At 38.9% G+C, this 16,771-nt stretch overlaps 1 protein-coding gene across 1 annotated transcript; it reads right to left on the reverse strand.

Annotated features, from left to right (window-relative positions):
- Positions 1 to 685: 685 nt before the first annotated feature.
- CETN3 (centrin 3) lies at positions 686 to 14,298 on the reverse strand. Its single transcript, XM_072359596.1, has 5 exons — positions 14,230 to 14,298; positions 12,195 to 12,330; positions 10,420 to 10,534; positions 6,072 to 6,263; positions 686 to 1,121 (listed from the first exon to the last, which is right to left on the reverse strand). The coding sequence occupies exons 1-5, from the start codon at positions 14,244 to 14,246 to the stop codon at positions 1,078 to 1,080; spliced, it is 504 nt and encodes a 167-aa protein (XP_072215697.1). The 5' UTR covers positions 14,247 to 14,298; the 3' UTR covers positions 686 to 1,077.
- Between the last annotated feature and the right edge of the window lie 2,473 nt (positions 14,299 to 16,771).

Below are 16,771 nucleotides of genomic sequence, written 5' to 3' on the forward strand. Positions count from 1 at the left end.
CCCCTGCAATGAGCAGGGACACCTACAGCTAGAGCAGGGTGCTCAGAGCCCCATCCAGGCTGACACTGAATCTCTCCAGGGAAGGAGAGATCATCACCTCTAGGCAAACTGTTCCAGTGCCTCACTACCCTTACTGTAAATAACTTCTTCCCTATATCCAAACTAAGTCTTCCACCTCTTAGTTTGAAACCATTTCCCTTTCTTCTGTCATGACAGACTCTGCTAAAGCCTGTCTCCATCTTTCTTACTGCCCCCATTCAGATACTGAAAGGCTGCCCTCAGACTCCCTGGAGCCTTTTCCCCCTCATGCTGAACAGTCTCAGCTTTCTCTTCATTCCATATGATGCTTTTGTCCTAGCTAGATAATTCAGAAAAAGAATCTACTTGAAAAAATGCTTTCCATTGCTTCCATAGCTATCAGAGGTCTAGATACAGAAAAAAAACTGCTAGTTGACATCTAGATGACTAAAGCACATGTGTGACATAGTTTCTACCCTAATACAGTTGCCTGCCCTCTACCGTCATACAGGAGTAATAACTAGTAAACTGCAACTTCAATAATAAAAATTCTTGTTCATTTAGTGTTACTATTCAACTATAACAAAAGTATAAGCTTAAAAAAGAACAACACACATTTATTTGATGGATTTTAAATCTTAGCTCAAATTAAACGAAAAACCAAGACTTTTCAGTAGCAATAGTAATAACATTTTATTCAAATGGAAACTTGTCAAACTTTATGTATCAAAACTAAGGCCACAGTTAGTGCTAACATAAAGCCAACTTCAAAAGGTTCTTATAATAGGATTTAGAAATATTATACAAAACTATTTTACAAATCACCACTAAAATACTCTGAAATGTAGTATTGTACTAACACAATCACTTATTCTAGTGATAAGATTTAATGACACAACGTTCCAAAGCAGCAGTACACAACACCTGTGTTTACTTTGGCCCTCTGAGGAAAATAATTTTCTACTTGACTCCATCAACAGAAACAAACTACAGAATACTTTAGTGGGAGATGCCAACGATGTTTCCCTTTGTGATAAATTCATTTCTTCTCTTCCAGTGTTAAATATCTCCAGTCATAATAGCAATGAACTCCTCTTGATTGACTGTAAAGGAAAAGACGATTATTAGACACAGAGCAAATACCCATAAACCATAAGAAAAAATAATGTAAATATGTGTATTGCACTAATAAGTTGTATTTAAACTTTGTATTTATTTCCATTTTTAACATCTCTATATGTTAAAACCATAACAATACATATAGCACATGCTTCTCAAACAACAAAGCTGCAGTTCCACTTATGATCAAATTCTATTTTATTCTTATAACAATAATTCAGACCTTTGTGTTCCCATCTTCCTCTCCAAAGATGCAAAAATGACAACTACAAAATAACTCAAAAAAGCACACATTCACACCATGGCTTTCCTCTCTCCCAAATCTATAACAGTGAGCAAATAAAAAATTAATTTCAAGATAATTTACTAATGATTCTACAAATTAGCTTGAATTAAGATGGGCATTTGACAAGCTCTTTTCCCATCTGAACTTTCTTCATTCTACAGTTATAATTAACAGAAACTTAACACAAAATGAAGAAATTAAGTAATAATAATAAATTAATTAGCAGTCATTAATTATTTTACTGCACTTATACCTGAGCTATTGACCTTACTCATATGTTACAACAGAGACACTGTAAAAGAGTTAACCAATGGACATGTTCACTCTGAACTAATTATTGTAGTGTGGAACGAGCAGATTAAGCCAGTGATGTGGAAAAGAACAGAGACGTATGACAAACTGTCCTTGACAATTATCTGCCCTGGACAATGTGCCCAAGTTATTCCTGAACAAATCATTGCAAAGCAGGAGTTACACCTACAGCCAGGGGAAAGCTAAACCAATTCACGTTAAAAACATTTAAAAAATAAATCTGCCATCTCGCAGCACATTTAAAAACAACGTGAAACAATTTGATTTATTTTAGGACTATCAACTCTAAAATGTCAAGTCAATCATACAGCTACACCATGTTGCATTACACAAAAGCAACATGTTCCCTGCATGACTTATAAGGCATTATCATGGTTTTATCTCATTAGTAGTAAATCAATCCATGAGTTTCTATACCTGTTGAATTTTTCACACTTTGATTTCAGATAATTACGTCTTCCTGTGAGTTCTCCCTTATGTACTGACATGTCTTTTCCACTTCAATTATTCTTCAATGCATTATTGTTCATACAATGTAGTGGCTAGCAATAACCTCATATAAACGATCAAAAAAAATCAAAACATTAGAAGCAAAAAAAAATATTGTGCATGAAAGACCTGAGTAACAGTTCTAGCAACTTAAAACAGAATCATGTTTGGAATACTGGCCAAAATACATAAGAATAGGGGTAAGAAATCAAAATGGATGACTACCAAAAAAAAAAAAAACCAAACAGGAAACTTCTGTGCATTGATACTTATCTGTTCGTTTCTATGAAGTGAAGGTTGAAGGGTGTAATAGAGGAGAAAAAAAAAACAAAAACAACAACAGAAAAACCACCAGACTAGTTTGGGCCTATTTTGGCTCTACTTTATTGCTTTGCTTTCAAGGATAGTTCAATTCATGGTCAGTTACCACGAGAGTATGATGTTCATTTTCCAGCGTTTAGAATTATCAATTAAGGCTTTACTGCATATAACTAAACCAAACAGCTATTATATATATTGGTCAACAATCATAATGTTGCAACCTATTTTCACTTGTTGAGTTTATGAGACTGTTTTAAGCTATACATAGAAGCGTAACTGGAAAGAGAATACACCTCAAAGCCTATGAACTTGCTTTCAAAATTATGTTATGGCTTTATGATTTTTGGTTATCAGTATTCCACACACATCATGTACTGCACTGGGTTAATGCTCCAGTCCAGAAGAACTGCATACCCTGGAGGACTCTGTGGTAAGAGAGGAGATAAAGCCCCTGGGCAAGGTCATCTGATGTCTCTTTTCTCCTTTGGCTCTCCTCCCTGTTGCTTGTCCTGAGCGCACACATCACCTCAACACTACTGTAAGGCCTACAGCTTTCAGATACTCTCTCTCATTATATTTTATTCACTAGCTTCAATTCTAATTATACTGTATAACACATTATCTTGCATTTCAATATCATATTTAGTAAATTAGTTTGTTTCTCCTCTGATTGTTGTCACTGTTTTAAATTATTTTGGTGTCCCCGCTTCACTTATCTGGAGATGTGGATCTGCAGATCCCTCCACCCCACTACTCATGGAACCAGGCTGAACCAGCCCATAAACTGACAACAGATACAGATTATCTTACAATAATTACTACTTTCACTGTTTACTTGAAGAAAAGAGAAGTAAACTCTGTGTATATGAACATTTCCAGCAGCAGTTATCTGCAGGATATATTTGGAGTCCAAAGCAGCTTTTCTGTAAGCCACATTAAACATAAATTCAGAGATGAAATTTAATCAGTGTTGTTCTAAGAAAAGAAATCAAATGGATCCACAAGCATATCTGGCAAGACAAGTAAGTGACCACAGAAATTGAGCTTTGTCCTAAAACATCACAATTAAGGTATGAGTCAAGTGTCTGCTGAAGGTACTAATATTTTACAAACGAAAGCACACTTCCCTTAGATAGTAATACTACTTATTGTATGACACACGACTAAAATTAAAACCAGGCTTGAGGTTCCATGTGGTTTGACTCATGAAATAAACAGGATAAACAATTAAAATAGAAATAGGAAACATTTCCACAATGTACTGAGGGTGCTGTTTGTTTTTTTTCCTACTGCATTCACAGAACGCTGGATGAGTAAGTTGGAATCCTTAATGTACTGCCCAGTTACAGATGGACTACTGAAAAATACAGAACACTACCAATTAATACTCAGGGATTTTTTCCCCTTGACAGGAAATGAAGGAGAATTAAATGAGAGCAAGACTTTGTTACATGACCCAGATGTTTGAAACTACATGGAACAGTGACTCAGAAGATTATTTACTTTCCAAGACTGAATCTTAAAAGCTAGAAACAGTACTAGTTTTCTTTAGAGAACAGAAAACAGAACCATAAGGAACAACAGAACTATGCAAAAGCATCATACTACCAATTTCCCACATTCAATCTTGTTCCAGACTACTCTAAAAAAGAAAATTAATGGATGAATAAGGAAAATGAACTGAGCAATCTCAGAAACTTAATACTGATCACCCAAAAAACTATAATCTTCCTAAAAGGAGCTAAAAGATTATGTTGATTTCTACTGACCAAACAGTGATATGACCAAAATCATCCCTCATTATCATTCTGACAGTTGAGCTGGAAGCTCTAGAAGAGTAACAGAGAACAAAACATGCTTGTGGTTGATGTATTCTACTTGCTATCACCTCTGCAGCCCCACTTTCAAATAAAACCAGTCTTTAATAGAAATAAGTAAAAGGTAATATTGGCAGTGCAATCACAACCACTCCTTTTAAAAGCAAAATACTTAAAATAAAGCTGTCTACTTAGACTATTTGTTATTCTCTGCTGTATAGTCACTGAAGTGTATACCAATGCAATAAATGTGTGGAAGGACACATCTGGCACATAAAAGAATATTAGAATTATGCAGGATCTACTAGGGAAACATAACCTCTGGAAATAAAGTGAGATCAGGAGGTAGTATCTTCCAAACAAAAGAAAGAGTCTTCTTAACATTGTACAGGCTTTTGTAAAAACACTGTCAAGATTAACAGTCTAGTATCAACAAAAGCCCAGAGCTTTTACTCTTTATGCTCCCTATTTGCATCACTAAAATTAAACAAAATTGGCATTTTAACTGTGCTGACTAAGCTTAGTAAGTCCTGTTCTTCATTCATTTCCCCCCATTTCTTGGGGGCCAGGGGGGGAGGGAGGAGAAAGGTTTAAATTTTTTTTTCATTATTTGAGTAGCTGCAAAATAGTAGTACAGGCCAACAATTAACAAGCTTGCAGTTGTATGATCATGTGTGAAATAACATCTACCACAAGCAGCACAGACTGAAGTATCTGTCACAAGACAGAAAAAAGGCAGGTGCTGTGAGTTTTGTTTTTTTTCTCTAACAGAGTTTAGACTGCAGTAGATGTTGCTGACAAATAGAAATGTTTTGCACCTAAAAAAGCTGAACTACTTCTGAAATCTCAGATGAGAGTCATCATCCTGAAAGAAAAACTCACATGGGTTTCTATGACTCAGAAATGCAGAGTATAAGCAGACTGCCTTAAGTGAGAGGCTCCTGAAATCCAGGTATTAAAGCTTCTAGTTTAAATACAAAGATTTAAGTTAATGGGGGAAATAAATAAGAGAGTTAAACAACAAACAACAACCCTAAACAGGGTCTGTTACTTAATTCTTTATCTAGCTAATAAAGCTCTTCTGTAGCTCACACTGTATGGACCTTGTTTCCTCAGAGGCATTTTCCACATCAGACTCCTCAGCTCGCCTAAGTATAGAGCCATGTTAGAGTCTTATTCTAGGTGATCCTGCGTGGACTCAGGGTTCAGTTCAGCACAACTTAGTAGCATTACTCTTTGTATCTGACTAACAAGCTGAAATCACAATAGTGACACACTGCTGCTTAAGAAATATCAGCCCAGGTGATCAAAAGAGTTTCTTCTGGCCTTTTAATCCTTTTACTCATTAACATTTTGATTCATACAGACATCAAAGTTCAATGTAGTACACAGACACTTCCGCGAACCACTTAATTATTTACACTTCCAGAGGAACTTTAACAAAACTTTTAATAGGTATGGGCTGGTTGATTAAGCCTCAGTGACGGTGAGAAATCAATTTGACTTTTAGACTCCACTATGCTTTTTCAGGACTAGTATCTATCAAAAAGTATTTTCATTTTACATAAGTTAAGCTTGAGCTGAAAGATATTTGGAAAGAAAATAAAGAGAACAACTGTCAATTTCAGGCATTTCCAAGATAAAGCTATGTTAAAATAGGGGGAAAATTAAGAGATAAGAATCCCATATCATCTATGCTTAAGACTTACTTTCTCCATCTCCGTCCTTATCAAATTCTTCAATCATAGCCCGCAGTTCTTCCTCAGACATATTTTCACCCAGCTCTCTAGCAACCCGACGCAGGTTTCTCAGGCTTATTTTACCAGAGTCGTCATCATCAAACAATTTGAATGCCTTGAGTATTTCTTCTTGTGGATCTCTGTCCAATATCCAGTCTGTCACTGTAAAGATTCTGAAGTTAGACTAAAAAATTCTGAAGGGTAAACTCAGAATGACAGACTGACCAAGGTAATAGAAAGAATATATATTCCAGATTTCATCTGTTCTTTCATTTTTAAACTGTTTCAGTTCACAGTATGCATGCATACTTGTTTGGCTGCTATCTGGCATTTCTTTCTCTACTCTCTTTTCAAAGCTGCGTTATTCTTTGGCATATATCAGGCACAGTTGAAAAGCTACATGGCAATTTAGACTAGAACATGCTTTCAATAGGCTTTTCTATACAAATTGAAAGTATACACATGCCTTTTCTATTTGAAAAATGCATTTCAGAAAAAACAAAAAAACAAAACAACACAAAAAAAACACATCAGCTCTCACAGACCCAGGCACTTGAATTTGTTGATTTTAAATATTATGATCTGGATAGAATTTTGACTTGCTGAGAACACTAAAACAACATGAAGTAATTAAAAACATTCTCGTGTAATTTCTCTTTTAGATGCAAAATCACACTAACAAAAAAAACAACAAAAACAAATCTTGAGGTTTATGAAAATAATGCACAGCAAAATGTTAATTCTGAAGGGATTTGTTACTCTTGGTTACTCCTTTTATTGCATCCATTTGCTAGTTGCTGTAACAGAAAAGACAGTCAAACTACAAAAATGTTTTTTCAGTAATTAATTCAGACACTTCCGGAATCAGATGCAAATATCTTCATATTTGTGTACCTGCTAGTTTCATGTTACAGGACATGGTATTTATGACTTCTATCAAACCATTAAAAACACATCATCCTTGTTTGTGCAAAGACAAACACCTTACATCTGCTACTGTTTGCAGATGGAACGCCTCCTCCAGCTTAGCAAACTAGAAAGTAAAATATCAGATCCAATCTCATGTAAGCTCATAAAGCAATAAGGATTTTGTTTTTGCTTTCATATTTATATGTATTTATGTATTTTATATATAATGTAGATTGAAATATATACAAAAATCACTCATATTTATATTTAAATATTTTCATTGAAAACAACTGTGACGTGTGACAGTAGTAAATTTAAGAAACTCTACTTTTATGGCAGGAAGGCCATAAAAGGGAATAAAGGCAACATCAGCTAACAAAAAAGCAATGTCTCTAAGTGCCATAGATAAAATGATTGCATAAAACTAGACGAGATGCAACTATACACATTTTAGATGGTCAGTTCTGATATTTAAACCACAGATAATTATTCAAAACTGACAGCTAAACAGTTGTTAAACTACATTCATCCAGCTCATCATAACAGTTTCTATAACCTATTTAACTCTAATCTTTTTGCTACATGCTGTACACAGTTTAATTCTGTGTCAAGGGCATACTTGTCACATCCATGCTCAAACCTCAAATTCAAAGTTTTTGGATTGATTAAAACAATAACCCACTATTTGCTGTTCTTTCTACATGAATCTTCCGAGCTTCTCACAGCACTTATTGTCTATATTGATAAATAGGACAAAAAAAAGCTGACTCGGGAGACAACATCAGGAGGGTGAAACCTCAGGCCATTTTAGGAATTACTGGATGAATTGCTAAGGGGTTTTTCATGGTACCAGAGCTCTTCAACATCTTTATCAATGATACAGATAGAGGGATTGAGTACACATTCAGCAAGTTTGTAGACGACACCAAGCTGAGTGGTACAGTTGACACAAGAAAAGTCAGGGACGCTATCCAGAGGGACCTGTACACATTTGAACAGCAGGCCCACATGAACCTAATGAGATTCATTCAATAAGGTCAAGAGCAAGGTGCTACACTTGAGTCAGGATAACCCAAGATATATGCACAGACTCATAGAAGAACTGATTAAGAGCAGCCCTGACAAAAGGGACTTCAAGGTCCTAGTGGACAAAATGCTGCATACAAGCCAGCAGCATGTGCTTGCAGCTTGAAAAGCCAAATGTATCCTGGGCTGCATCAAAAGAGGAGCAGCCAGCAGGGAGAGGGAGGTGACTGTCTCCCTCTACTCTGCTCTTCTAAGGTCCTTTCCAGAGTACTGCATCCAGGCCTAGGGCCCCAAGCAAAAGAAAGGTACAGAGCTGTTCGAGCAGGCCCAGAAGAGGGCCACAAAGATGATCAAAGGGCTGGAATATCTCTTGCAGGAAGGAAGCTTGAGGGATTTGAGATTGTTCAACTTGAGGAAGAAAAGACCTCACTGCAGCCTTCCAGTGCTTGAGGAGAGCTTATAAGCAGGAGGGGGACTGAGTTTTTATGCAGTCAGATGGTAGTAAGACAAATGGGAACAGTTTTAAACTAAGAGAGGGAAAATTGAGGTTAGATGTTAGGAAGAAACTTCACTGAGAGGGTGATGAGGCCCAGAGAAGCTGCAGATGGCCCATGCCCGGAGGTGTTCAAGACCACCCTGAACATCCTGATCTTTTGGCAGACACCCGTGTTCACAGCAGAGGGTTGGAATTAGACAACTTTTAGGGTTCCTTCCAACCTAAGTCAAACATCAGAAATTTTAAAAGACTAGTACAGTTTTATACTATATTCCATCATGTTACAGCATAATAATATGATACACTATATTAAATCAATAAATTTTCTTATTTCATTTTTTCTTTTGAAATCAGGACTGATCAATTTTATTCCCCTCAACAGACTTCTTCAGTTCTCAATCCTAACTCATGTTTCTTTTAGCTTGAGTATCAAAAATTACCCATCATTAACAGTACATTTTTTCCATTCCTAACCTATTAAATTTCTAAAGTTTGATAAAATTTAAATCAATAATGAATTCATAATTGCTAAGACAACTGTTATTCAAAGCTAGAAGCAAATACACACATCTTACATTGCTTTTTTCAGAATTTTAGATAACTTAATACCTTGAGCACAGGGACTGGAATTGTGAAATAGAGATATAAAATCATAACATACATGGAGGTGTCTCATTTTATATATATATACATATATGTATATATATGGGTTTTTTTTGCAAACACAAATTGTATGCAAAAGTAAAAATAATGTGTAACAATCAAAAAATCCTCTAAGACACAAAATTCCTAGTTTTTAAAATTGTACAGATCACTCCCCATTCAGAGCATGTATCACAGAATCACAGAATCACCCGGGTTGAAAGTAACCTCGAGGATCACGAAGTTCCAACCTCCCTGCCTGGCAGGGCCACCAAACTTCCACATTTACTAGATCAGGTTGCCCAGGGCCCCATCCAACCTGGCCTTGAACATCTCCAGAGACGGGGCATCCACAATCTCTCTGGGCAGCCTGTTCCAGGACCTCAGCACTCTCCTAGTAAAGAACATCCCCCTAACATCCAACCTAAATCTTCCCTCTTTCAACTTAAAACCATTTCCCCTTGTCCTGCTATTATCAGCCCTTTCAAAGAGTTTACTCCCCTCCTGATTATAGGTTCCCTTCAGGTACTGAAAGGCTGCAATGAGGTCACCCCGCAGCCTTCTTTTCTCCAGGCTGAACAAGCCCAGCTCCCTCAGTCTGTCTTCATAGAGGAGGTGCTTCAGCCCCCTGATCACCTTCACGGCCCTCCTCTGGACCCTTTCCAACAGCTCTCTGTCTTTTTTGTACTAAGGGCTCCATACCTCATGTAGAAGGTCTGTGAGATACAGAATCTTTAGATGAAAGAAACAGTTAATGAAATTCACTGTTTTTACCAGCAGTTGAAAATCCTTGATGTACAATATTTAACATCTGCTTCAGTTTCTCTCATCTTTGTTAGATTACAGAAAAACCTGTATTCAGTTTACAGTTTGTCAGTTTATATACTCCTTCCTATGAAATTCAGTGCCAACTACTCTTTCCAAAGCAGGAAGGAGAATACTAAAAAAGACAAAGAAATATAAACACAAGAATATCTATAGTTCAAATTAGTACTTATTTCTTTGCAGAAATTTGTTTACTTTTACATTGCTGCAATCTTTTATATCCACGTATATACAAAGAATTATTTTCCTCTACTATGCAAGTTATACAGAAAACTATAACATTAAATTTCCATCTCTCTTTCTTTATAGTACTGGGTAACTACAAAAACACACAAAGTACTCCTGGTCAAACTGCAGTCACTACTGTAAGCTAAGTTTCTCTGAAGGTAGATTTCTAAAGTTATAAAATCAAATACATACCAACTTCATTAAAATCTTCAAATGTGATCTTGCCTGTTGCTTCTCGATCATAATCTTTAAGTATTTTCAGTACATCAGCTTTTTTCACATCAAAACCCAAGGCTCTCATTGCCACCTTTTGGAATACAAAGAAAGTGCAATCAGATATTAATATTAAAATAGAGCTTTAAGAAAGATTTGTTCTTACTTTTAATAAGAACATTACTGCCTAGGACAGAGTGTGCACACCAGTGGGACAGCAACAACAATAAATAAAAATACCAAAAATGCTATGTATAAAAAAAACCACATGAAATCACCCAAAACAGGCACTACTAAATAGAACATCATATTACAGTAAAAAAAGAGCCTTCAGGTTTCCAATACTTTAAGAAGTGCATCATATGCTTTTTAGAAGTAGATTTTTTTTTCTAACTTTCAAAAGCATTCTGAGTACTGTCCCTTTTTCAAAGATCAAATTGAAAATCATTCTTCAAATTATTCACAATAAACACTTGACTAGTTATCTTTTAAGTGATGTAATTTATCACTTTCCCACTTGAAACTATGTAACTACATAAATCATTTTTCCCTTAGATTAGGAATTGATACTTAGTTTCCACATTTCAACAGAGATGGCAGTTTCTCAGCACATGCTACTTTGAATGCACTGAAATGTAGGAGCTTATATTAAACTACAAATAGAAAGCCCCAGTCCTATTCAACATAGCCATTTCATATCTGCCCTACAGGCTGATGTTGCAGGAGATATTTCTTTATAGATTTCAGTTCTTCCATTGTGTTATCTTCAGGGATATATTTAATTAGACTGGTAATAAATGATTTTGCCATCATGACACCTGAGAATGTGAAGCACACCCTGACTAGAAAAACTGTATGAATAGTCTTTTGTAGTATCTCTCTCATTACAGCTTCCAGCAGAGGCAAAACACTCAAAATCTGAAAAAAAGAAGAGGGAATCACTATACTCAAAACATTACTGTAAAATTAATTAAAGTAAAACAAAAGCCATTTTTTCTTCTTCAGCTACAGGATAGAATAAGATTATGGAACAAATACATCGGAAAACATATTCCTTTCCAAAAATATCTCAATACATTAAAGGAATGCTGGCCTCTCTATAAGACAGTATTTGTTCTTGATGAAGTATAATTTACAAAGAAATTTATGAGAGATTTAAAGAAACTTTCATAAACTAATGTATCAATTCCATAGACTGCCAAACAGGAGCACCCACTAAAAAATGCTGCCATACTAATCTCCGTTTGCTGATAGATGTTAACAGGAGAGGCCAGCATTGGGAAAGGAAACTACAGAGCAACACATAAATATAACAAACAACATCATTGGTACACACGCTCCCTGCTGAAAAAAATGTGGGTAAACTCTGATTTCTAGTCGTTTTATAAACTTGACATATCTTTTATCTAAGCATTTTAAACACTTGGATTTTAACAACACCAAGTTTTAGATTATACAGTGTCTTTAGAAGAACCAGAGCTTTTCCAGCTTACTCACCTGCCCAAGCTAAACTCTAGGGAGCAGTAAGATCTGCTACACAGTATGCTATAGCAACTCTATTACTGTGGCAAGTGTAAGACGTAGATGAGCTTTACATCAACGCATATCAGCAATTATTCAAATATCCCCACTTCAGCGTTGCAGGACATCTTGACCATTTAGCATTTTTAAAGATAGAGTTGATAACTTAAAAATTCATTTAGATGTATAATACCTGCCCCAAAGATATTTAAATTATGAATAAATAAAAATACCTTCAACTCATGGTAATTTATTGCTCTATCTTTGTCTGTATCAAACAACTCAAAGGCATCTTTAATTTCTTGTTTCTGTTCCTCAGTCAGTTCTCTTCTCTTCTTCTTTTTAGTTTTGTCTGCTGAAAGCTCACTCCTACATGACAAGAGGGAAATTCAATACAACCGATTAATACTGGAAAGACACCACTGTAGCTTACATTTTTCCACCAATAATAATAGTAATAGCACAGTTAATTGCCATCCCCATTCAGCTTCTTCCCAACTTGATCTCCCAGTTTGAAGCAAAACCTGAAACAGGCAATTCCTTTGCACAGGTTGAATGGCTTCTCTACTCTGCCCAGCAGAGGTGATCTAGTTAATAATCAGTCAATGAAAATTAGAAAAAGCTATCAGTTAAAGAGAATACTTGAGGTTGCAGTTACAAGATAGACTGCAGTTGACATGGTACAACTCCAGAAAACACCTTATTTCTAAACTGTAGCGAAACTAGAAAGTTTTAAGAGACAGCTAGAGCTTTAGTTAGGCATTTAGATGAGTTGTCCAGCTGCTGAAGTGAGTGTTAAGTGTCATAAACCTTTGGATTTTTTGCCAGTAGCAGTTCATTGATGCCAAATATTTATGGATTTTTAAAAATATTATATACATAATAAACCAGATACTTTTTTGCTCTGTTTCTCATACATATGAAACGGTCAAGACCCCTAAAACAGTAAACACTACTCAAAGACAACCTTCTTTTCTCCCACACAGATTAGCAGTAACACGCAAAGCAAAACACGCTTTAACTGTATTATTCACAGAGCAACTACTCTTTATTCAGTGTAAATGCATGAAAAAATGTCCATTCCAGACCAAGTTTTTTAAAAAGTAGTGTATTCAAGGTAACAAGTGTCACTAATTACAACTTATAAGAAGGCTGAAAGCACACTCTTGGGATATGCAGACTTTATGTCTGCAACCTGCAGCACAACAAACTTGCAGCAATGCGCTCAGCTACCTGTAGTGCTAACTCCTTCCATTCGCAGCTGTATAGCTGTATCCAAAGTACTGCATTGAGTTTGGGTGCCCCAGTAAAACAGATGCAGAGAAGATGGCTAAAATAAAGTGGACTGCAATCAATACCTAGGTGGCTGCAGCATTTGGTTCAGGAGGAGCTGAAGGAGCTGGGTTTGTTTCAATCCAAGTGTGTTGGCAAAAGAACCCTGTGTAGGAAGGCTAAGGCACTGTCTAGAGGATTAGACAAAGCAGACAGGCAAGTTCCCATTAGAGATATACAGCAACAAGAGTCAACTGCAAGCAGCAAAAGCAGGAGGTGGAAGCAGACCTAGAAGGTCTACCACTGCCACAGTGCAAGTGGTTATGCAGCGGAATAGCTCCACTGGGAGACCACAGGATCTCTGCTGTTAGTAAGTAGTGTTGGAAAAGGCTCTCAACCTCCATCACTGAGTAGAGCTTGACAAGATGACTTCCAGAAGATCTTCCAAACCTAGGCTGCTGTGCAATTCAACGTGGTCTCAGGAATCCCTTTATATTCGTTTACCTACAGCACTGACAAAATACATGCAGTACCACTTACTGTACAGTGCATGAAAGTCACTTCTGTGTGAACAGAGAACTGTTTTCCAAAGGTGCCTATTCCCCACACCCCGTAGCTAGCTCTTTTTTCTTCCCCCTCACTGAAGATTATCTAATTCTAATTGACATCGGAGATTAACCACGCCGCTGAGATTTAGCGGTCACCAACCCACGAACGGCACCGGGCAGACTCCAGAAATGGCACAGGCTGGCTCTCCCCAACGCGCAAGGCGGTGACGGTGTACTTCACCGTGCTCGGGTCGGCCGCCGCTCCGGGAAGGCCCGGACCGGCAACTGGGACGCGGACAGCCGAGAGCTTACAGCTCTGAACGCAGATTAACGCCGACACAAGCACGGCGGTGACGAGACCCGGCCGCCCCGCAGGATCGTCTCCTCCCCGCCACTGCAGCCCCGCAGACCGACCGCAGCCGCTCCTGCTCGCCGGTCCCACACGTACCTCAAGGACAGGCTCATACTACCGCCACCGCCGGATCTCGCCGCGCCGACTTCCCCGTGGAAACGATAAGCCACGCCCCCCTCGCAGCATCTCACCGTCTGATTGGTTATCAGCCAGATCTGCTCCCGCCTTCTCGGCGCGCTCATAGGTTATTGCGCTGCCACTCAAGTAGAAGGGAGAGTTCCGTGTGGGTCAGCTTCAGTCATGTCGCTGCAGGAGGGGCGGGGCTTACTGTGGAGGCAGTCAGTGAGGCGCCGGCGGCGCCATTTTGGGGGTGCGCGTGGGTGTGTTGCGTTCCTCCCACGCAGGGCAGCACTGAAGCCGCCGCCCTTTGCAGGCTGAGGGTTGGCTCTGGTAGGATGTGTCCTGTGTGTCCTGTGTCACCCTTGAGAAACGTCAGCAGTGACATGGTTGTGCACACTCAGTGTATGGGAACAATTTTATCCAGATTTTCCAGCTTCTGAAAGTCAGCATCGGATGGATCTTATTAAAAAAACGCATCAAAGACTATGTATGAAGTATTCTGATACTTATTCCAAGTGTAAGAATTGAATAATGGTCTGATAGTGGCACGGAACGTGACAAATTTGCAGGGGAAGCAATCCATTTTGCAGTGCTCATTGGAACTGGTATTTTCATGCTGTGGAAATCAGTGCTTGAGCCAATGTTACACATTCTGTAGGTAGAGGAAACAACTAATTCCACTGATAAGAAAATCTTGACTGAAAAAAAGTCAACTCACCTCAGTATGCCGTTGGTTCATGATAACGGGCAACACTACCCATGCAGGGAGGTTGGTTGTAACTGGACGGTCCTTGATGTCCCTTCCAACCCAAGCCATTCTATCATTCCATGACACTTCATGTCCCTGCTACCTTGTCGCTTGTAGTGCCTGTGGGCAGATGGGAAGACAGGGCTGTTTCATAACTACTGTCAAAGTGGAACTGTTCCACAATATCTCAGCCATGTGAATGTTCAGATCTGCACTACTGTGTTAAGCAGTCTCGACAGATTCACTGAAGAGACTTTGAAAAATATGTTCAGGCTTTTGAGTCCTTCTCCCCTCAGCACTGCTCACTGACTGTACATCGTTTGTTTCTATGTTTTCCTACAGGTAAATCCACACAGGATGTGAACCTGCTGCAGGTTGACCCAGGGTACACACTTAAGATCAGAGGATCTGAAGAGATGGATTCAGTGAGCATGGGCAAGGTGTTTATCCAGAACAAAACAAAGGCAAGGGTTACTCTGCTGTCTGTACATGCTATCTGCCCCACAGATCAAGTAGGTAGAGGCACTGTTGTCCCCCAGAAAGAACTGCCTCAGCTCATGCTGCATCCAGGGCAGTAGGGGCCAGAGCACAGCTGGATGATGGCGGAAGAAGGATGCCTATGTGGACACCATGGGTACCAGCTCTGCAACCCCTGGTAGGTGCTGGTGAGCTCTCCTGGCATGCTCAGGCCCTCTGACAACAATCTCCTCAAAGTAGTTGTCTGCACACACCAAGTGCAAGATGGACCTCACCCTCCGCTTGCAGAGGGGGCATATAGTTTAGTGGAGGAATACTGGTGGTAGGTGCATGGTTGGACTGAATAATCTTGGAGGTCTTTTCCAGCCTTGGTGATTCTATGCTACTAAAAGTGGCTCATCCAGCAGTGTTTTCAGATGGTGCCAGTAGGACATTCTGATTTTCTGCTGGAAGTTCCTGCTCCACCCTAATGTATCCAGGAGGGAACACACAGGTCTCATTACACTCTTTCCTATGAGAAAGCCTCTGCATGCTCTGTTTCTAAATTCAATTATACTAAGCTTATCTCCTTCACTAGTGTAAGAAGTCCATGTCTTTACAACTGGACTTAAAACACACTGTTTATCATCGTAACAAAGGCAGCCACTATGCTGAGGTTGCACATGAAATAGACTTCTGTAAAGGCTTTGATGTGGTCCCTCTCCACATCCTTCTCTCTAAATTGGAGAGGCATGGATGTGAAGGATGGACTGTTCAGTGATTGGTTGGCTGGACACAGTTAATGGGTTGTGATTAGTGGTTCTGTGTCAGGGTGGAGGCTGGTCACAAGCGGTGTCCCCCAAGGGTCAGTCTTAGGACCTCTTTAACATCTTCATCATTGACACAGGTGATGGCATCAAGTGCACCCTCTGCAAGTTTGCAGACCATACCAAGCTGAGCGCTGCAGTCCATACACTGGAGGGAAGGGAAGTCATCCAGAGGGACCTGGACAGGCTGGAAAAGTGGGCCTATGTTAATCTAATGAGGTTCAACAAGGCCAAATGCAAGATGTTGCGCTTGGACCAGGGTTATCCCAGGTGTTCAGGTACACAGACTGGGTGAAGAAACCTTTGAGAGCAGCCCTGTGGAGAAAGACTTGGGGGTCCTGGTGAATGAGGAGGTGGACATGAGCCAGCAGTGTGTGCTTGTAGCCTGGAAGGCCTACTGTGTTCTGGGATGCATTAAAAAAGGGGTGGCCAGCAGGAAAAGAGAGGTGGAAAAAGGGAGGTTGCCCCACTCTATTCAGGTCGTGTG

Source organism: Excalfactoria chinensis, chromosome Z, assembly GCF_039878825.1.
Source record: "Excalfactoria chinensis isolate bCotChi1 chromosome Z, bCotChi1.hap2, whole genome shotgun sequence".
NCBI classification, from domain to species: Eukaryota; Metazoa; Chordata; class Aves; order Galliformes; family Phasianidae; genus Excalfactoria; species Excalfactoria chinensis.